Source organism: Agelaius phoeniceus, chromosome 11 (assembly GCF_051311805.1).
Source record: "Agelaius phoeniceus isolate bAgePho1 chromosome 11, bAgePho1.hap1, whole genome shotgun sequence".
NCBI lineage: Eukaryota > Metazoa > Chordata > Aves > Passeriformes > Icteridae > Agelaius > Agelaius phoeniceus.
In genome coordinates, this window is record NC_135275.1 from 9112867 (window position 1) to 9131980 (window position 19114).

General features: G+C 64.0%; 3 protein-coding genes across 4 annotated transcripts; 2 read left to right on the top strand and 1 right to left on the bottom strand.

Annotated features, from left to right (window-relative positions):
* Positions 1-2359: 2359 nt before the first annotated feature.
* Positions 2360-9194, top strand: SEMA3B (semaphorin 3B). The gene is made up of 18 exons (XM_077184363.1): positions 2360-2435; positions 4014-4141; positions 4983-5140; positions 5221-5283; positions 5372-5491; positions 5566-5659; positions 5748-5867; positions 6174-6319; positions 6419-6533; positions 6610-6679; positions 6764-6908; positions 7017-7236; positions 7326-7417; positions 7592-7633; positions 7728-7885; positions 8002-8057; positions 8133-8272; positions 8366-9194. Exons 2-18 carry the CDS (start codon positions 4042-4044, stop codon positions 8804-8806), a joined length of 2280 nt encoding a protein of 759 aa, XP_077040478.1. The 5' UTR covers positions 2360-2435; positions 4014-4041; the 3' UTR covers positions 8807-9194.
* An 826-nt stretch (positions 9195-10020) lies between these two features.
* LOC129124775 (2'-5'-oligoadenylate synthase 1-like) lies at positions 10021-12247 on the bottom strand. Its single transcript, XM_054639876.2, has 6 exons — positions 11961-12247; positions 11498-11792; positions 11243-11418; positions 10924-11162; positions 10703-10838; positions 10021-10620 (listed from the first exon to the last, which is right to left on the bottom strand). Exons 1-6 carry the CDS (start codon positions 12153-12155, stop codon positions 10093-10095), a joined length of 1569 nt encoding a protein of 522 aa, XP_054495851.2. The 5' UTR covers positions 12156-12247; the 3' UTR covers positions 10021-10092.
* A 2836-nt stretch (positions 12248-15083) lies between these two features.
* On the top strand, positions 15084-18819 carry IFRD2 (interferon related developmental regulator 2). Of its 2 annotated transcripts, none has more exons than XM_077184728.1 (12): positions 15084-15155; positions 15263-15379; positions 15471-15558; positions 15684-15814; positions 15888-16045; positions 16277-16327; positions 16663-16832; positions 16945-17050; positions 17269-17406; positions 17542-17670; positions 17745-17840; positions 17979-18819. In XM_077184728.1, exons 1-12 carry the CDS (start codon positions 15128-15130, stop codon positions 18057-18059), a joined length of 1293 nt encoding a protein of 430 aa, XP_077040843.1. In that variant the 5' UTR covers positions 15084-15127; the 3' UTR covers positions 18060-18819. The 2 variants fall into 2 exon arrangements, with proteins under 2 accessions (XP_077040843.1, XP_054495852.2); XM_054639877.2 differs by having other exon boundaries at positions 15684-15808.
* Positions 18820-19114: the final 295 nt, after the last annotated feature.

Sequence of the window (19114 nt, forward strand, 5' to 3'; positions counted from 1 at the left end):
CATGGCACAGCTCACCCTGACCCTTGGACCCATGGATTTCCGTGTCCTCAGCCATGATGGCTCCACCCGGGCAGAGTGAAGCTCTCTGGGCCCCAGGGACATGGGGGACCACCCTGTAGCACCCTTGGGGGAATCACCCCACAGAATCACGGGGGTTCTTCTGGTGAGGTACCACTCCCATTTGGGATGCAGGATTTGTACCCATCCTGAGGGCTAGTGGATGCCAGCCCCAGCCCTCCTCCCTGCATGCAGGGTATCCAGCAGCCGGTGGTGCTGGTCACCCGTTCGATGGCACGGATGCCTCCCATGCCCTGCTGGCTCAGCCCCGGCACGGGAGATGCAGGAGCCTTGGCCGGTGCCTGCTGCGGTGCCGCCCCTGGGCCCTGCGGAGGTGCAGAGGAGCCGTTTCCTCCCGCTGACACCGCCGGGGGCCCGGGCGCTGCCGGCCGAGCTACAGATGCTTGCCGGAGCCGGAACCGCCGGGGGAGATTTGGCCGAGGCAGCGATCCCCGGGTGCGGATCTGCCAGCGGCAGGGTCGGGATCAAAGAGCGAGAGCGGCAGCACCTGCTGGTGCCGTCGGCAGCGACACCCCCGCGCTGGCGGGGAGCCAGGCCACCGGCACCTGGCTGTGAAACCTTCCGCGGGCTGCGGAGCGCGGGGATGGGGGCGGGATGCCCATTCCACATGGGGACCGTCACCGTGCCAGCGGCCAGAGCCTCCGGGGCTGGCCAGGAACACCCCGTGGGGCGGGAAGGGGTGGCCGGCGGGCGACGTGGCGCATCCCTCCCGCGCCGTTTGTTCCGGGATGGAAGCCCGGCCCTCCTGACGCTTGATGGTTTCTCCAGGCGGAGCCGCTCCCAGCAAGGTCCCCTCAGGGCTCCAGGGCCGGGGCGATGGTGACGTCACCTGGTCACCTCGCCACGCTTGCCGGGAGTGGCGGTAGTTGGAAAAGTTCCAACTGGGTGAAGGGAAACTGAGGCACGGTGCTGGAATAGCACAGGAAGGTGCCATTGTGCAGGGCTGGGCACGACATCCCTGTCCCCACCATCTCAGCGCCGTCCTGGTAACAGTAGGCACAGGGACGCCATGCCCGTGTGGGGGCCACCCAACCCAAAGTCCTGCTGGTGCCTGGTCAAAGTCTTACAGCACAGTAACCCCTGCCGTACCGGTGCCAGCTCCTCTGCTGCTCCACCCGTCCCCTCGCTGTCTCTGTCCTCCTTACGGCCCATAAAGCTGGGCTGGGCTGGGCTGGGCTCGGCCGAATGCCACTCAGCACCGTGGCACAGCCAGGAGAAGAGCAAGTTGTGGTGCTGGAACAGAGCCTGCCAGCATGCCAGAGTTCCAGGGCTGGCAGCACGAGGGTTACTGGCGCTGGGACAGAAGGGCATTTCCCGGGCACCCTGCCTGGCACAGCTTCTGCCTACTGCACGGCTCTGGCTTCCTGCTGAACTCACTGCCTGCCTGTGCCTGCACCTGCACCTGACCTGCCCGCACCCGCTGCCGGCCCGCCCGCACTCCCTGCCAGCCCACCTGTGCTCGCTGCCTGCTGGCACCCACTGCCCGCACCTGCCCGCACCCTCTTCTGCCCGCACTGCTGCTCACCCTGCACCTGCCTGCACAGCCTGCACCCCTGCCTGCACAGCCTGCTGCCTGCAGCCCTGCCTGCAGCCCTGCCTCCCCACGCATTCCGCACCTGCCTTCCTGCACTCCTGCACCCGCAGGTAGGGACAGTCAGGGGCACGGGGAGAGCGAGGCAGGTGCGGCCCCCAAGGCAGCTCGTGTTCGCCCGCCCCGAGCCCTGCCCGCCGAGGCACGCGTGGCCCCGCTGCCGGCACCACTCGGCACTTGCTATTCTTGGCAGCGGCAGCTGGAAAATGGGAGGCAGCGGAGGAATTTTGTTTGCTCCGGGCTGGGCCCGGGCCAGACATCTGGGCTGCAGCTGAGCGGGGCGCGGGACCGGCCCCCGGTACCCCCGGTACGGCCCCGGCACCCCCCGTCCCGGCCCCCACGCTCGGGCAAGCAAGTGCCTGTCCCGGCTAGGGGGGAGCCCCGGCACCGCTCGTGGGCTGAGCCACGCGTGTGCTGAGCTTGGCATCCTCAGCTCTGCCCCGGGGGCCGCGGGTGTCACCCTGGGTGTCCCCGTGGGTGTCACCGTGGGTGTCACCCCGGGCCACTGGGGTGGCAGCACAGCTCTGTGTGTGTGTGTGTGTGTGTGAGGGGCCGCGGGTGTTCGCCTGTGTGCGTGTGTATGTGTGTGTGTGTACATGTGTGAGGTGCCCGCGTGTCCGTTCGTGAGCGTGTGCTCGCACACTCGTGCGCGTGTCCCTGTGCGCGCCCCCGGCCCCGCCCCGCCCCGCCCCGCGGGGCCGCCCCGCTCCCTCCCGGAGGACGCGGCGGGCGGGGCCGGGCCGGACCGAGCCGAGCCGGGACACAGGTGGGTGCTGGGGGCCGAGGGCCGGCAGGGTACGGGGGTGGCCGGGGAGTGTCCCGGGGTGACGGGGTCTCTGCGCTGCTGTCGGGGGGGCGGCCCATGCTGGTATTGGGGGGTCGCGGCGGGGTCCGTGTCCCCTCCGGCAGCGGAGGGCACCGGAGGGCTGGCGCCGGGGTTGGCACGGGGAGTTTCGCGGGCTGGATCTGCCAGGGTTGGCACCGAGGGTCTGTGGTGCTGCCGCTGCTGCCCGCCCCCCGCCCGCCCCCCGTGCCAGCCGGGTCGGAGCCACGCGGGTCCGTGCCCGGGGGTCTGCCCCGGCCGCTCGGCCAGTGAGGGCAGGCGGGAGCCCCCCGTGCCCCGGCACGGCCCCGGCCGGCGGCAGCCGTCGGGGCTGCCAGAGCCCGGCGGGTCCCGCGCCTCATCCCGGCGCCTCTGTAAATGCCATTAGCGCCGACCGCCTTCGTGCCGGGACACCGGGCAGCCGTACCCGGCTCTGCGCCCAGCCAGGCCCTGCCCGCTGCCCGCCCCGGGCTCACCGGCCAGCCTGGAGGGGGCTGCCCTGCCCGCAGGAGCCCCTTCCGTGCCGTGTGTACGTGACCGTCCTGGCCAGCATCCACCAGCTCCCAGCTCAGGCAGGGCAGCAGAGCCTGGGGTGATTGCACCGAGCCCCGCGGCTGTGGTGGGGCTTTGGTTGTCACTGGTGTCCTGGTGAGACCCCAGTGGCTGTGCCACGGGTGAAACCTACAGGGGCTGATGATCAGCCTGGCTCAGTCTGTGCCTTGCACAAGGCACTGCAGAATGGCCAAGAGGCAAGGTGGGATCTGTGTTCTGGCACAGTGCCCTGATAACCATCACCTCCCACTCTGGGGAGAGGTGCTGCTGCCAGAGTCAGAGGAGGACTTTCCTACCTCGTGGTGTGCACCCATCAGAGTGGCAGACACACCAGCATAGGCCCCTCTGGTTATTGTGGGCACCTGCTCAGCCAGAGTCCCCAAATCCTGCTCCCATTTGCATGGTGGTACAAGAAAGGCCAAGGACTAATGGTGGGGCTGTAGCAGTGGGGGAAACTGAGGCATGGGACCCCCTGACTACCATCGTGGACAGCTTGCCCAGTGCTCAGGAGCCCACTGACTGCCCAGCATGCTCTATCTGGTTGCCACCACTTCGGTGGTTGCTCTGTCCTTGTCCCCATTCCTATAGCACAGCTCCGTGCTTGCAGGCAGGAATGGGCAGAGCCCGGCACACTCCTGCTGATGGGCTCAGACAGGCATGGGCAAGGCTGGATGCTGCTTGGCTGGGCTGCCTCTGTTTCCCCACGGGCAGGAGCAGTGTTTCTGAAGCCCATTATGCTTGGGATTAGATTAATGGGGACTTTAAAATAGGGAGGGACGCTGCTGGCTCGCATCCCCTCCAACAACGAGGTCGAGCCCAGTGGGGGATCCCCTTGTGCCGTGCCTGGAGTTGCCCTGTGCTGATGCTCAAGGCTCTGCAGACACTCGGCAGCATCGGGGAGGGATCGTGGTCTGGGGGCTGTGGGGAGGGGGCTGTAACCCGAGCTGAGGTCTTGTTTCTCTGCCCCAGCCGCGGCGCCACCAGCCAGACCCCGGCCATGAGCCGCACGCTGCTCCTGCTCCTGCTCCTGCTGCGCGGGCTCGCCGCGGGCCGGCCCCCGGCCGCTGCCACCCCCCGCCTCAAGCTGTCCTTCCCCGGTGAGCACGGGACACGGGCAGGGTGGGGGTGTGGGGTCAGCTCTGGGCGCACTGGCTCCGTGTCAGCACAGCCAGCATCATCAGAGGGACGGGAGGATCCTGGGGGGCAGCACGGTGCGGTGGGTGCAAGCCCCAGCAGGGACACGTCCCTAGCGCTGCTGCCGCCCTCCCCGCGGGCTATCAGGTGTTGGCACTGTTCCTTACCTGATGCCAGCCCAGCCAGGCCACCTGCCTGTCCTTGGGGCCATGCCTGTGCTTGGGACCTCGCTCCCAGCCCCCGGCATGTGCAGGAACAGGTGCTCCATCGCTGTGTGCACCATGGTGGCATTCCCTGGCCTCAGCTGTGCCATACCTGTTGGGAATGTTGTGCCAGCTGGAGAGCTGCTGCCGTGTCCCGACCGGCCACTCCAGGGGCTCCAGCACGGCGCAGGGGGCTTTGTCCAGCGGCAGGGCTCAGCAAGAGCTCTCCTCGCAGCCTGACAAAGGGCTGTTTGTTCCCGCCACGGTGGGATTAGCTCCGCGGGGCAGGGAATGGCCCCTTCTCCCCCGCTGCCGGGTGAGCGGTGCGGAGATGGGTGCCGAGGGCATGGGAATCACTGCTGAGCGCTTTGGGGATGAGTCTCGGGGGACACGGGGACGGGTGTGGGGCTGGCATGGGGAAGAATGCTGGGCAGGCACGGGCTTGGTGAACCTAGTCAAGCCAGTGGGACAGGTTTGGGGGAGGGGATGGCATGGCAGGGGGCCGTGGCCTGACCCGGGCTGCCTCGGAGCGTGTCCGGGGCAGTGGAGATGGACAGGCAGTGGCGGGGCCGGGCTGAGCAGCGCCGCTGGGTCCCGGCAGAGCTGCGGGCTCGCCATGGGCTGCACCACTTCTCGCTGGAGCACTCCTGCTGCTACGAGGCCCTGCTGCTGGATGAGGAGCGCGGCCGTCTCTTCGTGGGCGCCAAGAACCACCTCCTCTCTTTGGCCCTGGATGACATCAGCCAGCGGGGCAGGAAGGTAACGGGGCGGGGGGAACACGCTGGTGGGGCAGTGCTGGGTGCTCCAGGTGCGGTGAGCATCCCCTTCTCCACCCGCAGATCTACTGGCCAGCTCCCGTGGAATGGAGGGAAGAATGCAACTGGGCCGGCAAGGACATCACTGTGAGTGGTGGGGAGCGTTGTGGGATGCCAGGACTACACCAGGGATCTGCCCCAGCAGTACCTCACCCTTCATTCCCTCCATCCCCAGGCAGAGTGCATGAACTTTGTGAAGATCCTGCACCCCTACAACCGGACCCACCTGTACGCCTGTGGCACTGGTGCCTTCCACCCAGTCTGTGCCTTCATCGAGGCTGGCCAGCATGCAGAAGTGAGCCTCCCCTGGCACCACCACAGCCTCCAGCTGCTGCCACCTGCCCACCTCCCATCCTTACCCCTCTCCAGGAGCCCGTTTTCAAGCTGGACCCCCACCACATTGAGGATGGCAAGGGGAAGAGCCCGTATGACCCCCGGCACACAGCTGCCTCTGTCCTTGTGGGTAAGGGCATTCTGAGCCTGGCGCTGGGTGCAGCGTGGCACAGGGGTGCCGGGGGGGCCCCTATAACACTTCCCTCGGTGCCTGCCAGGCGAGGAGCTCTACTCTGGGGTGGCCACCGATCTGATGGGCCGTGACTTTACCATCTTCCGCAGCCTGGGCCGGCGTCCCTCCATCCGCACGGAGCAGCATGACTCTCGCTGGCTCAATGGTCAGTGCTGGGCACTGGGAGGGTGGGGGCCGGGGGGCCACTGGCAGTGGCAGTGCTGCTGCCTGGAGGCATCAGGGCAAGGACTCCTTCAGGCTCAGATATGTGTTCACTGCCTCCAGAGGGTGATTTCAGGGGTTCATATGTCACCGCCAGACCCTCAATGTCTGGTGGATTCCCATTCTCACCCTGCTCTGCAGCTGGGCAGGGCTGGTTCTGCACCCTCCCCTGGGACCCCAGCAGGTACTCCAGGGTTCCTGGGGAGCACAGCTCGTGGAGGCATTGGAAGCACCACCCCTCTGTCCCCAGAGCCCAAGTTCGTGGCCGTTTTTTTGGTGCCGGAGAGTGAGGACCCAGACGATGACAAGATCTACTTCTTCTTCCGTGAGACGGCGGTGGAACGGCAGCAGGGGCTGGGCAAGACCAGCTTCGCCCGCATCGGCCAAATCTGCCGGGTGAGAGCGTGCACAGGCAGGGGGGCTGGGGGCCAGGGTGCCCAGGGGTGCCACCTGCTGCTGCTGCTGCTGACACCGGCGTCCTCCTTGCCCTGGCAGAACGACATGGGCGGGCAGCGCAGCCTGGTGAACAAGTGGACGACATTCCTGAAGGCTCGGCTGGTGTGCGCTGTGCCAGGGCCCGACGGGGCAGACACCCACTTTGATGAGCTCCGTGAGTGAACGGGGATGTGACCCCAGCAGTGTAGCTGTGGGCAGCACTGCAGCACTGATGCCTTCCCTGCTTGCAGGGGATGTTTTCCTGTTGCAGACAAGAGATAAGCGCAACCCTCTGATCTACGCCATCTTCTCCACCTCCAGGTCAAGCCCCTTCCCCAGGACCCTGCACACACCCAGTGGTGCCCCCCTTGCCCCCTCACATCTTTCCCCTCTCTCTCCCACCAGCTCTGTTTTCCAAGGCTCAGCTGTCTGTGTCTACACCATGGCTGACATCCGCCGGGCTTTCCTGGGCCCCTTTGCACACAAGGAAGGTCCCAACTACCAGTGGGTGTCATACCAGGGCCGTGTGCCATACCCCCGCCCTGGCATGGTACGTGGAGTAGAGGTGTCCTGGCTGCTGCCACCAGTGGGATGCCACTACGTGGGGTGGGGACAGTGGGCTGTGAGACCCTGCTTAGCCAGTGCTGTCTCCCTGCAGTGCCCCAGCAAAACCTTCGGCACCTTTGGCTCCACCAAGGACTTCCCAGATGAGGTGATCCAGTTTGCCCGTCACCACCCACTGATGTATAACCCTGTCTTGCCCCATGGCCAGCGCCCCCTGTTCCTGCAAGCCACCGTGCCCTACACTTTCACCCGCATAGCTGTGGACCGTGTCACCGCTGCTGATGGCCACTACGACGTCCTCTTCATTGGCACAGGCACGTGGTGACCCTAGGGATGGGGCGGTGAGGGAGAGCGGGGAGATGCTGGGGCTGGGACCCGTGGCCTCACCCCTCCCTGCCTGCAGATGTGGGCACAGTGCTGAAAGTGGTCTCAGTGCCCAAGGAGAGCTGGCACCGCATGGAGCCGCTGCTGCTGGAGGAGCTGCAGGTCTTCCAGGTGAGGGTCAGGGTTCCACATCCCACCAGTCAGACTTCCCCACAGCATCCCCATGTGCTGTCCATGCTCTGGGTTGTGCCAGGGCACTGCAGCTGCCCAGGATGTGGGAGCCAGGATGCTGCATCTTTAGGCTGCCCCATGCACCCTTAACTCCTGCCCATGCTCTGCCCACAGGATTCCTCCCCCATCATCAGCTTGCAGCTCTCCTCCAAGCGGGTAAGGGGGGACCCCTGGGCATTCCCAGGTCCACCATGGCTCTGCCTAGCCCCGTGCCACAGCACGGAGGTGCTCAGCTCTGCTCTTCCCCCAGCATCAGCTCTATGCTGGCTCAACCACAGCGCTGGCCCAGCTGCCCCTGCACCGCTGCAGTGCCTATGGCAAAGCCTGTGCCGAGTGCTGCCTGGCCCGGGACCCATACTGCGCCTGGGATGGCAACACCTGCACCCGCTACGTGCCCAACACCAAGAGGTAGGTGCCATGCCGTGCTGGGGATGCAGTGCTGGGGCAGCCAGCCTGCCCCGAGGCCATGGTGAGGAGCACAGGTCAGGCTGTGCAGCCCCTGCTCCTCCATCGCCCTCCCACAGGCGTTTCCGCCGGCAGGACGTCCGCAATGGTGACCCCAACGTGCTCTGCTCTGAAGGTGAGCTGGGAGCCAGCCCGAGTCTTGGGCTGCCCTGCCGTGGTGGGGGCTGACAGCCAGGCTGTGTCCTTGCAGATCCCAGGCGGGACACCGTGCCCCAGAAGCAACTCTACGGGGTAGAGGGAAGCACCGTCTTTCTGGAGTGCATCCCCAAATCCCTGCAAGCCCACATCCTCTGGACATACCAGCGCACCTTGAATGATCCCCAGCGAGAGGTAGGCTCTCCCTGACCAGGTATGGCCGGTGGGGCCGTGCTGTGCCGTGCCGTGCCGAGCCGAGCTGACCGGCCATCCCCGCGGGTACTGCAGGTGCAGATGGACGAGCGGGTGGTGCGGACGGAGCGGGGTGTCCTGCTGCGCAGCGTGCAGCGCTCCGACGCCGGCCTCTACCTCTGCCACGCCACCGAGCACGGCTTCACCCAGCCCCTGCTGCGGCTCTCCCTGGAGGTGATCGGCGCCTGGCAGGCCACGGGCGTGGCGTCTGCCGGAGACCCCCAGCTCGCCGCCGGGATCCCCGGCCGCAAGGTCTGGTACCGGGACTTCCTCCAGCTGGTGGAGCGCCCGCCGCTGGGAGCCACGGACAAGGTGTGCCAGAGGCTGTGGAGCCGGGGCAGACCCCCGGCACCGGCCCGCAGTCCCGCCGGGCCCCCCGGCCGCGGGCAGGGCGAGGAGCCGCGCAGGGCCCGCCGCCGGCGCACCCACGAGGGGCCGCGGGCAGAGCGGGGGCCCCGCAGCGCATCCCCCTGGTGACCCGGGGGCCGGCCCCGGGCGCCGGGCTCTGCCTAGGAGCGGGGCCGCAGGTGGGGCACGGCCTCGGCCGCCCTGCCGGCAGCACTGCGGGGGCACTGCCGGGGGGGAGGCTGCAGCTCCGGGGCCGCAGGAGGGCAGCCGGCCTGAGCAGCCCCCGGAGGGGCTGCCGACCGCCCTTGCCGCCGGCTCCAACACCGGTGGGGACCCAGCCGGCTGCCGGCATCGCAGAGTCACCGAAATATTTATTAACGACTGTTACTATGAATGTAAACTGCGGGGCCAGGCAGTGCCCCCCCCAGCATGGCACTGCGGGAGGACGGCACAGCAGGGTCACGCTCGGGTTCCAAAAGGGCCACGGGCAGCAGTGGGAGCACGGAGGGGCAGCACAGGCACTGGTGGGACGCAGGAGGAGGGGGGCATAAAAGGGAGATGTTGGGGGGCATAAAGGTGGCACCCACTGCTCTGGGTGTAGAACAGTGGCACAGGGGACCTTGTACTAATTGAGCACAATAAAGCAGATTCAGCCGCCCAGGCTCCCGTGTCTGACCCAGAGCCCCAGAAGTGCTTGGGGGCAGCCCGGTGCCCCACAGCACAGACCCACTCTGGCACCCCAAGCCTGGAGGGGCGGGATGCCTGTCGACACTGGAGGGCTGAGGGGAGACAAGACCTGCAGGGTCATTGCCAAGATTGATGGGTTTTCCCCAGACTTCCATCTCCCCGTGCTTTCAGCTCCACTTTGCTTTCTGGAAGATGAAAACCAAACTTCCCCGGTGCCAGCAGGCAGCAATTAAGGCAGTGACCGAAGGTGACCTCGGAGTCTGCTGCCTCCTGCTGTCTGTGCTGGCATCAGGACCCCTGGTGGCACTGGCCACATCCCACGGCCTGCAGTGAGTGACACCATGCTACCAGCACAAGCCACGTCCCAGCACTGGTTGCCCCCCAGCATGAGCACAGGCAGGCAGTGGTGCAGGCAGGAGCAGGCAGATAAAGCAGCTGATTTTTTCTCCTCAGGGCTAGCTGGTAAAAGGCTTGCATCCTTCACCCCACCAAGCACCCTGGGGTCAGGGAGCACTGCTTTACTGCACCTCTGTGTCCCTGTGCCATCCCTGCAGCTTGTGGCATTGAGGTCCCCCCTCAAAGTGTTGGCAACCCCAACCCCTTTGACTACCCCATGTGACACCTGTCACTGTCCCCAACAGAGCAAGCAGCACAAGGATCTAGTAAGTATTTATTTCCAGCATGACAGGAGGGTACACAGGGACATGGGCTGGTGCTGAGGGCAATGCTCAGGAGGGCAAGCAGGCAGGGAGCTGGGGGAGCTGGGGGCCTGCACCCCCTCGGAGCCGCAGGAGCATGTAGATTGTGCTCATGGGCCTGATGTCGTAGTGCTCCAGCCTGTGCTGGTCCTGCAGCTCCCTGGAGCCATAGGTCAGGCGCTGCTCGTTGGCAGAGGGCCCCTGCCGGGCCTGGATCTGCTCCTTCAGCTGTCGGACAGTGTCAGTGGGCAGCACCGTGTAGGTCGTGGTCCGGTTCTTATCATCCTTCACCAAGACCTGCATCCTCTGGGGCTCGGTCTGCAGCAGCACCAGCGTGGTGTTGTAGAAGATGCCATGCATGGCCAGGGTATCGCTGTCCTGTAGGGTGATGTTGTTCCTGCCTGGCTCCTGCTGTGCCAGGCGCTGTGTGTATGGTGAGATGCTCCAGTTCTGGTGGATCATGTCCTTCAGCTGCCCGATGGTGGTGTAGGGGCTGACACGCTGTGTCAGCCTGGTGCCTGACAGCTGCATCACCTCAATGGTCACGGGCCGGGCTGGCTGCAGGGACAGGAGAGCGGGTGGGCAAAGACAGCAGGGATGGGGTGGGGGACATGATGCTCACAGGCTCAGGCAGCCTTACCTGCACATTCCAGGGCTGGACGTTTGCAAGGCAGGGCAGTGAGCAGCAGTAGATGGCAGCTGCCTGTGCCATCAAGTTCCAGTTCTTATCTTGGCCCAGGATCCCTGTGGGGTCAGCAGGGTCCAGGATGACAGGGCTGCAAACACAGAGTGGGCATTGCTGTCAGCCCTGGGCAGTGGCACAGGGCCAGCAGGCACAATCCCACTGGGCACGGTCCTCACCGGGGACTGCGTAGCAAGCCCTTGACGTGGGCACCAATCTCTCTGTGCTGGAGTGAGTAGTACTTCTCCCAGTAGATGCAGATGTCCCGGTGCCGGCCCAGCAGCTCCAGCACTGTGCGGAAGCCCTGAGCCATGTCAAAGTTGCTGGAGGAGCCTGTGCCCTCCTCCCAGGCATAGATGGTCAGCAGCTCCAGGGCATACTTAGGGGGCAGGTGTGCACTGGGGTTCTGCAGATTCAGCTGGGGAGAAGAGCAGATAGAGGTGAGAGCTGGCTGGGATGGGTGTCTATTGGGAACTGGGAAAGCTGGGCAGCCCTCACCTCCTTGTACCAGTACTTGACCAGGCGCAGGAGGTCCTTCAGCTTGGCAGGGTAACGCTTCACAAACATCTTCTGCAGCTCAGTGAAGCAGGGGGAAAACTCCCCAGGGTGGCTGCAGGCATCCAGGAGCCTCACATACACTTCTGGTTTTGGTGGGGCATCCTGGGTCACCTGCCCTGTGGGGTGAGAAGGAGGGTGAGAGCCATCCCAGCACTGACACCACTGCCTGTCCCTGTGCCAGCCTGCAGCCCTTACCCAAAGCATCATAGGCAGGCAGGATGTCCACATCAATGGACTCTCCAGTCTCCCGGGAGGACAGAGTAAGGCTGAGGGAGCGTGGTGTGCTGCCAGGACCTTTGTACCTGGGCTCACCAATGCACACATCAAACTGCAAGCTCTCCCTGCAGTCCTTCAGCCTTATCATGATCAAATCCAGGATTTCCTTTCTGTTGTTCTTCTGGTCCTTGTAGCTGGGTAAGCAGCTGAGGAAGAGCACCACATCAGCATCAGAGTTGTTCTTCAGAGCTGTGCCCTTTCCTGCTGATCCACCCTGCAGAGAGAGACCCTGCTTGCTCAGCACCACTGCCAGCACCAGGATCGGCTGCCACCACTCCTGGAGCTGCCAAGGGAAACTGAGGCAGGGCAGGAGCTGGAGCATGGGACAGGGGAAGGGTGGCAGCAGGGGTGTCAGCTGGCCCCCAAGGCAGGCAGCACTCACCTTGACGGTCTTTTGGACATGGATATTGTCCTCAAAGCACTTCCTCTTCAGGAATTCACAGATTTGACACACTGTCCCCTTCACCTGCATGGAGAACTCTGGGCTGGGCTGCAGGGTTCTGGCGATCCAGCCATCCAGCTCCCTGGCAGTTACTGTTCTCAGTCCGTTCATGGATGCCGCCGGGTCCACATCCATGCTGACAGGTATCGCTCCCTTTGCTCTCTTCTGACTTGCCGCCTCCTACGTCTCCTCCCGCCCACAACACTCCACCCCGACAGGCTGCGTCTATCTGCAGCAGCTTTTAAACCTTCCCGGGCCACCGCCCCGATGCGTCACCGCTGGGAACTTAAGGTGGCCCCTGGCCGTTTCCCCGGGATTGCTCCCCCCACCGCTGCGGGGGCTGGGAGGGGGCAGGAGTGGCTGCGGGTCACCCTGACATCCAGCTCGGCTGGCGGCGGCAGAGAGGCAGCAGCCTGCAGGCCGGCTCCGGGGTGCTCACAGCCCCGGTGCCTTCGGTGACACAGGCTCTCCCCCGAAAGGCAGAGCCCCAGTGTCCGGGCTGGGGCACAGCCAGTGCTGGGACACGGCTCACGCTGTGCCGTGGTGTGAGCAGGGGCAATGGGTGTGGCAGTGCCACCGTGGACAATGGAATGAGGCTGTCACCAGTGCCAGCAGATGCCCCGGCATCGCTGTAGGCAATGAGATGCAGACATAGCCAGTTTCACCGAGGCTCCTGGTGCCAGCACCGTCGGTGGGACAGCCTCCATCACCAGGGAGGCTGTGCCCTGCCCTGCAGTGGGATGCGGCCGGTGCAGCATCAGCAGAGCCCCCGGTGCCCCTCGATGCCGGGAGCAGGAGGCAGCAGGGAGTACGCGCAGGATGTTGCAGCCCGTGCTGCCTTAAGCTGGGAGATCGGGAGTTTCGGTTTCTGTTCCCGACGCAATTTCAGTTTCTGGCTCTGCCAAGCTGGAAACGAAAGTGCGAAGGAGCCCGCGACTGCCCCCGTGGCCCAAATAAACTGGGAAGAGCCAAATGACAGAAACACACCTGGGAACTCGGCTCGGGGCCAGGCGGATGGGCGGGGGCTGCAGGCAGAGCCGGGTGTGCTCCTGGAGCAGGGGCTGGAAGAGGAACAGGAGGGGGAATAGGGGCAGGAGCAAAAAGGGGCAGGGAGTCAGGACATGGGCAGGAGACAGGCAGAGGCTGGGGAGAGGGAGAGAGGGAGGGAGGGGAAGGGATAGGGACAAGGATGGGGCAGGGAAAGGGCAGCAGGAGGGGCAGGGATATGAATAAGAGGGAGATAGGGGTCAGGGACAGGGATAGGGGTACAGATGGAACAGAGGAGAGATGGGCAGTGTTACAGGGATACAGTCAGGAGCAGGGACAAGGACAGGAGTAGAGACATTGGATATTAGGAAAAGTTTTTTTACAGAAAGAGTGATAAAGAACTGGGGAGGTGGTGAAGTCACCAGGGAGGTAGAGGAGTCACCATCCCTGGATGTGTTTAAAAAAAGACTGGATGTGCCATGGTTTAGTTGAGGTGCTAGGGCTGGGTTGAACTCGATGATCTTAAAGGTCCCTTCCAATTCTGTGATGTTGTGATTGGCAGCAGCAGCAAACGGTCAGGGATGCAGGCAGGAGCAGGAATGGGTGTCCCCTGATACTGGGTGACAATAAGGCAGGAATACAGGCAGGGGCAGGGATATTAGGAGGAGAGGCAGGGAGGGGACCAGCACTGGGGACAGGGTTACAGGCAGGGGCAGAGCTGTGGGCAGGGACAGGTGTCATGAACCTTTCACACCTGAGGAGCAAGACCAGGACATCAAGATGAGCATGACAAGAGACATTCTTTATTCACCCAGGGGGTGTCCCAGCCAAACTGAGGCACCCCAAATGTGGTTCACATGTGGGTCTCACACCCTTCAAGTGTTGGGGTACAACAAGGCTCCACAGATTGCCTGCTGTTCCCATGGCTTTGTAAAGCCAGTGCAATTGTGTGGCTTTGGCATCCTTCTTTCCTCATTCTGGAGTCAGTCTCACCATGTCAAGGGGTACTTATCTGTGAGGCCAGATGGTGGGAGGGCCCAGGCTGTGGGCCTTATCTGACTGCCTGCCCAACCACAGCTATGCAGTGTACAGCAGTACAGGGGGTATATAGATCTTAGTAAGGGCCAAACCATTTCATACTAGAAAGACTAATTGGTACTTTACTTAGGGAATGAGATTTTCCTAATGAGATGCAGGCAGGGGCAGGGACAGAAGAAGGGTTACAGGCAGGGACAGTGATAGAGCCAGGGATGAAGATAGAGCCAGGGATGAAGATAGAGCCAGGACAGAGAGAGGGCAGGCATGTGCAGAAAATCACATAAGGAGAAGCCAGTGTCCATAAAGGGGCAGAGCAGTCCTGCAACTTTGTTTGAATAAAGAGAGAGACTCCACTGGGCGAAATCCCCACGGAATTTCTCTCCCGACGTTCAAGATGCAGCCTCCTTTTATCCTAACTCCCGGCTGCATGTTGCCCTCTTCCTTTCCCCATTGGCTCAGGTACTAGGAAGGCACAGCCTTCCCGAACCGCCTACCACGTTTCCCGCCCTTAAACCTGTCATTTGCCTCTGAAATTCAGAAGTTCAGGCTGAGTTCTGCAATAGACTTTGTGCTGACCCTTTTATCTATTGCCCTAAAGTTCAGGAATTCGAGCTATAGTCAAACTGTCTGGATTCTGTACCAAACCTGTGTGGCTTGAGCTTACTAGAGATATTAAGACCCCTTTGAAAGACATGAACACCCATTTCTCCTAAAGACCCTCACCCATCGAATTGTTTGTAAAGACATCAGTAGCCGTCTTTCCTATCAGGGACCAGGGACGAAGATAGCGTCAGGACGGGGAGAGGGGCAGCGATACGGGCAGGGATACTGAGGAAGCAGGGATGAACATAGCGCCTGGACAGGGAGAAAGGCAGGGAGAGGGTCAGAGAAAGGGGCAGGGAGGCGAGCAAGGACAAGGAGAGGGACAGGGACAGGGACACGGACACGGGACTCGGGCAGGTCCGGCGGCGCATGCGCAGATGGTGGGGGCGATCTCAGGGGCGCGTCGGGGGCGGGAGGGGGCGTGTCGGGGGCGGGTCCCCCCCGGCGGGGGCGGGGCGCGGGGTCCGCGCGCGCCGGCCATGCCGCGCTCACGCCGCGCCGCGCGCCGTGAGTGAGGGGGGACACCGGGAGAGGGGAGCGGGGATCGGGGCCGCGTGTGTCAGGGCCGGGCTGGCAGCGCCAGGCTCACACGAGTCTGCTCCCAACCCCCGCAGGCGGCACCGGCAGTGCCCGGGCGAGCTCGCCCGGCAGCGAGGAGGAGGCCGGCAGCGAGGTGCTGAGCCACTGCAGCAGTGCCAGCGAGAGCGCCGGCCCCGCTGAGGAGGGAGCAGGTGAGGCATGCGGAGCCCATGGTGACCCCCACGTGGGTCGCGGTGTGCCCGCCCTCGGCCTTCCCGGCTTCACGTGGTGCCGCCCGGGCAGGGAGCGAGGCGGCGAGTGAGCACGGCCAGGAGGAGGAGGAGGCGGAGGACAGGCTGAAGGAGCACATGGACACCCTCCTGGACAAGAGGTGAGGAGCGGCTGTGCCCCCGCGGGCGGGCACTCCGGGCGCTCTGCCCAGCGCTGCCAGCCGCGGGCAGGGACGTGCCCCGTGCCGGGACAGCCCAGCCCGTGACGTTCCGCGGTGTCTCGCAGCGCCAAGGCGCGGCAGGCGGCACTGCAGGGCCTGCGCCTGGCCCTGTCCTCCAGAACCCTGTCCGAGTTCCTGCTGGAGCGCCGCCTCACGCTCACCGACTCCCTGGAGAAGTGCCTCAAGAAAGGTCAGGGTGCGGGCGGGCGGGCGGGGGCCGGCGGGGCCGGTGGGCCGTGTCTGAGGCACGTCTCTGGTGCTGCCCACAGGTAAAGGGGAAGAACAGGCACTGGCGGGCAGCGTCCTCACCCTCCTCTGCCTCCAGATGGGCTCCGGCCCGGAGGGAGAAGAGGTGTTCCGCAGCCTGAAGCCGCTGCTCCTCAGCGTCCTGACAGACAGCACAGCCAGCCCCAGCGCCCGGCAGAGCGTAAGCCTGGCCCCTTTCTTCCTGGGGACACCTCCGTGCTGGGGAGAGCCCAGGCAATGCCTTTGGGAGCCCCTGCAGTCCCGGGAGGGTGACAGGATTGGGTGCTGTGGGGTGCACTGGGGCAAAGCAGGGGCACCCCAACCCGGCTGCCCCTTGGCTGCGTGCTGGGTCAGGCTTGGCATGATCCAGCTGGGCCTGATCTGACTGTGTTTCCCTAACTTCTCTTGCCAGTGTGCCACGGCCCTGGGCATGTGCTGCTACATTGCTGCTGCTGACCTCGAGGTAACTGCGCCTGGGTGTCGTCTGTACCCCTGCAAGAGGGCACCCTGGGGCTGCCATGCCACCTGCCCTCAGCCCACAGTGCTAGAGCAGCCTGGAGCTGAGCTGGAGTAGGGGTACGGGGACATGAGTGACAGCCCAGCCCCCTTCCCTGGGCAGCCTGGAGCTGAGCTGAGGGGAGCCAGCAGATGGGGTGCTGTGGGTGGAGTAGCCTCCCCTGTCCCAAGGGGCTCCTGGCACCCCTTGGTATGGTGGGTCCCCTTTGGTCCCCAGTGCACAGCTCAGTGTGGCATTTCCATGGCAGCTGTGGTCTGACTGGCACAGTTTCTCTCCTCCAGGACCTGGTATCATGCCTATCCTGCTTGGAGGGCATCTTCAGCCCCCCCAGCACAGGTGAAGGGGGCTCAGCACCTGCCCAGCATGGGCCTCTGCACTGCAGTGCGCTCCAGTCATGGTCCCTGCTCCTCACCATCTGCCCCCCCTCCCACCTCAGGAGCATTTTGGACAAGTGAGTGGGGTGTGAAGTGAGTGGAGGCTGGTATGGGGCAGCCAGCTGTGGAGCACAGAGCCCTTGGGGCAGTGCTTGGCCCTTGTGATGCCCTCTTGCCTCTCTGTCTCAGTCGCTGGCTGCAGCTGCCCGCACTGCTGACCAGCAGCAGCGTTGCCCTGCGCATCCTGGCCGGGGAAACCATTGCGCTGCTCTTCGAGCTGGCCCAGGACCTGGAGGTAAGGCATGGGCTGTGGCAATGGGAGCAGTGGGTGGGCACTAAGCAGGCAGCAGGGAGGGAGCTGCTGTGACACCCTGACATGCCCCAGCTGAGCTGGCATTGACCAGCAGGCACCCAGGCAGAGGGGCTGGCCCCAGTGATCCCCCAGCCCTGTCCTGGCCATGGCAGTGGGCAGTGCCTGGAGCTCATCCCTCTAAATCCCCTGCTTTTTGCCAGGAGGACTTGTGCCACCAAGATACAGAGTTCCTGTGTACCCAGCTCAAAGTCCTGGCTACTGAGAGCAACAAGTACCGAGCCAAGACAGACCGACGGAGGCAGCGATCCATCTTCCGGGACATCCTGCGCTTCATCGAGGTACCGGAGCCTGGTGCTGCCCTGCTCTGCCCCCGTGTGCCTGCTTCCCAGCTGCCTGATGATTCCTCTCTGGAGAGCCAGGGGACACACAGGGCTGGTGCCCAGGTTATTGCTGATGTCCCTCTCTCTGCTCAGACTGGAGAGTACCAGGAGGAGACCGTCCGATTTGGCCTGGAGTGCATGTACCTGGACAGCTGGGCACGCCAGCGCACCTACCAAGCCTTTAAGGAGGTGCTGGGCTCCGGCATCCATCACCACCTCCAGGTATGGGCTGGGCAGATGCACCAGGGAGTGCTGGGCTGGTGCTGGTGGGCATTGACAGACCCCTGCTTTCACAGAACAATGAGCTGCTACGGGAGATCTTTGGCCTCGGGCCCCCCTTGGTGCTGGATGCGGCTGCTCTGAAAGCCAGCAAGGTCTCCCGCTTCGAGAAGGTGGGTGCCGCCTCCCACATTTGTGCCCACAGTCCCCTCCTCTGCCACCAGGGGCTCCAGCTGAGTGTGGTGGGTGCTGCTGGGGAGGTGGGCAGAGGGGCATCCCCAACCCTAATCTCTCCTTCCTTCTCCTTGCAGCACCTCTACAACTCAGCTGCCTTCAAAGCGCGCACCAAAGCGCGGAGCCGCGTGCGGGACAAGCGGGCGGATGTGCTGTGATGGGCACAGGGGGCAGAGCCCCCAGCCCACCCAGACTGCAGACCCAGCACTGTGAGGGGCAGGTGCCCCCAGCCCTCGGGCTTTTATTCATGTACAGCAGAGTATTTAATGCCTGGAGCTGCCCCAAGGGGGGGCTGCCCCCTCTTTTATTTTTTTAACCAAAAAATAGGAAGGATAAAAGAAGAGCAGGGGGAGGTGGTGGTGTGCTGCCGTGTGCCTGCTCTGTGGCTGGGGATCCATGTGGCACAGTGGGAGGGTGTCTCACCCAGGCTCCTGCAGCCACTTTCAGTGGCAGGGCTTGTGTTTACCCTCCCTAGTCCTGCAGGGGCACCAGGGTGGCCTGGCACAGCCTGAAGAGTGGGTGCGAGGGCAGAGCTGTGCAGGGCTGCAGAGCAGCTGGTCCTGGTGTCTGTGCCTCTGGCAGGAGCGTTCTCCCCACCCTTCCATGCTGGGTACAGCCCCTGCCTCCCCAGCCAGCCTGGCATCAGTGATGGTGGCAGAGCAATGTGGAGTGGGAAGCTCTGCCCAGTCCTGCCAGCTGCCTGCCTACTCTCAATCCTTTTCCAGCCAAATGCTTTATATGAAATAGTAATCTTGTGGGAAATTAATTACGGGGGGGCCACTGCCCAGGCGGGCATAGGGCTATGCCAGTTGGCAGTGCCTGCCACCCTGGGAATGTATCTATCATGGTGATTTTCTAAGACTTTGATTGTAAGAGGTAATTAAAAGGCTAAATAAAGTATGCCTTCTGCCTTGTTAAGAGGAAGGGCTGTCACTGGGGCGGATGCAGGTCCTTACACCCCAGTTTCTTTCTCTCACAGCCTGGGACAGGGTCTGGGATTGCCCCTGTGCCCCAAGGGGCAATGCTGCCAGGTCTCAGCGGGTAAGGCTGCTCGCTCCCCCCTCCTGCCCTTCGGTGCCCCTTCCCGTGGCGGCCCAGAGCCCATGGTGGGGCCAGGGGCAGCTCAGCGGTGCCCGCCCGGCTGGGTACTGGCGTTGAGGCGAGCCCAGAGCTGCCTGCTGGCTGCCCGCAGCTGGTGCACGGCGTCCTCCTG

What these genes read in the sequence shown, in the direction of transcription:
- IFRD2 (XM_077184728.1), top strand. Translation starts at nt 15,128, where the DNA reads ATGCCGCGCTCACGCCGCGCCGCGCGCC. An exon ending in GACACCCTCCTGGACAAGAG is followed by an intron (nt 15,559 to 15,683) that starts GTGAGGAGCGGC and finishes GGTGTCTCGCAG; the next exon opens with CGCCAAGGCGCGGCAGGCGG. An exon ending in GCCCCAGCGCCCGGCAGAGC is followed by an intron (nt 16,046 to 16,276) that starts GTAAGCCTGGCC and finishes TTCTCTTGCCAG; the next exon opens with TGTGCCACGGCCCTGGGCAT.
- LOC129124775 (XM_054639876.2), bottom strand. Translation starts at nt 12,155, where the DNA reads ATGGATGTGGACCCGGCGGCATCCATGAACGGACTGAGAACAGTAACT. An exon ending in TCAAGTACTGGTACAAGGAG is followed by an intron (nt 11,163 to 11,242) that starts GTGAGGGCTGCC and finishes TCTTCTCCCCAG; the next exon opens with CTGAATCTGCAGAACCCCAG. An exon ending in GGCTTGCTACGCAGTCCCCG is followed by an intron (nt 10,839 to 10,923) that starts GTGAGGACCGTG and finishes CTGTGTTTGCAG; the next exon opens with CCCTGTCATCCTGGACCCTG.
- SEMA3B (XM_077184363.1), top strand. Translation starts at nt 4,042, where the DNA reads ATGAGCCGCACGCTGCTCCTGCTCCTGCTCCTGCTGCGCGGGCTCGCC. An exon ending in AGGCTGGCCAGCATGCAGAA is followed by an intron (nt 5,492 to 5,565) that starts GTGAGCCTCCCC and finishes ACCCCTCTCCAG; the next exon opens with GAGCCCGTTTTCAAGCTGGA. An exon ending in TGCAGCTCTCCTCCAAGCGG is followed by an intron (nt 7,634 to 7,727) that starts GTAAGGGGGGAC and finishes CTCTTCCCCCAG; the next exon opens with CATCAGCTCTATGCTGGCTC.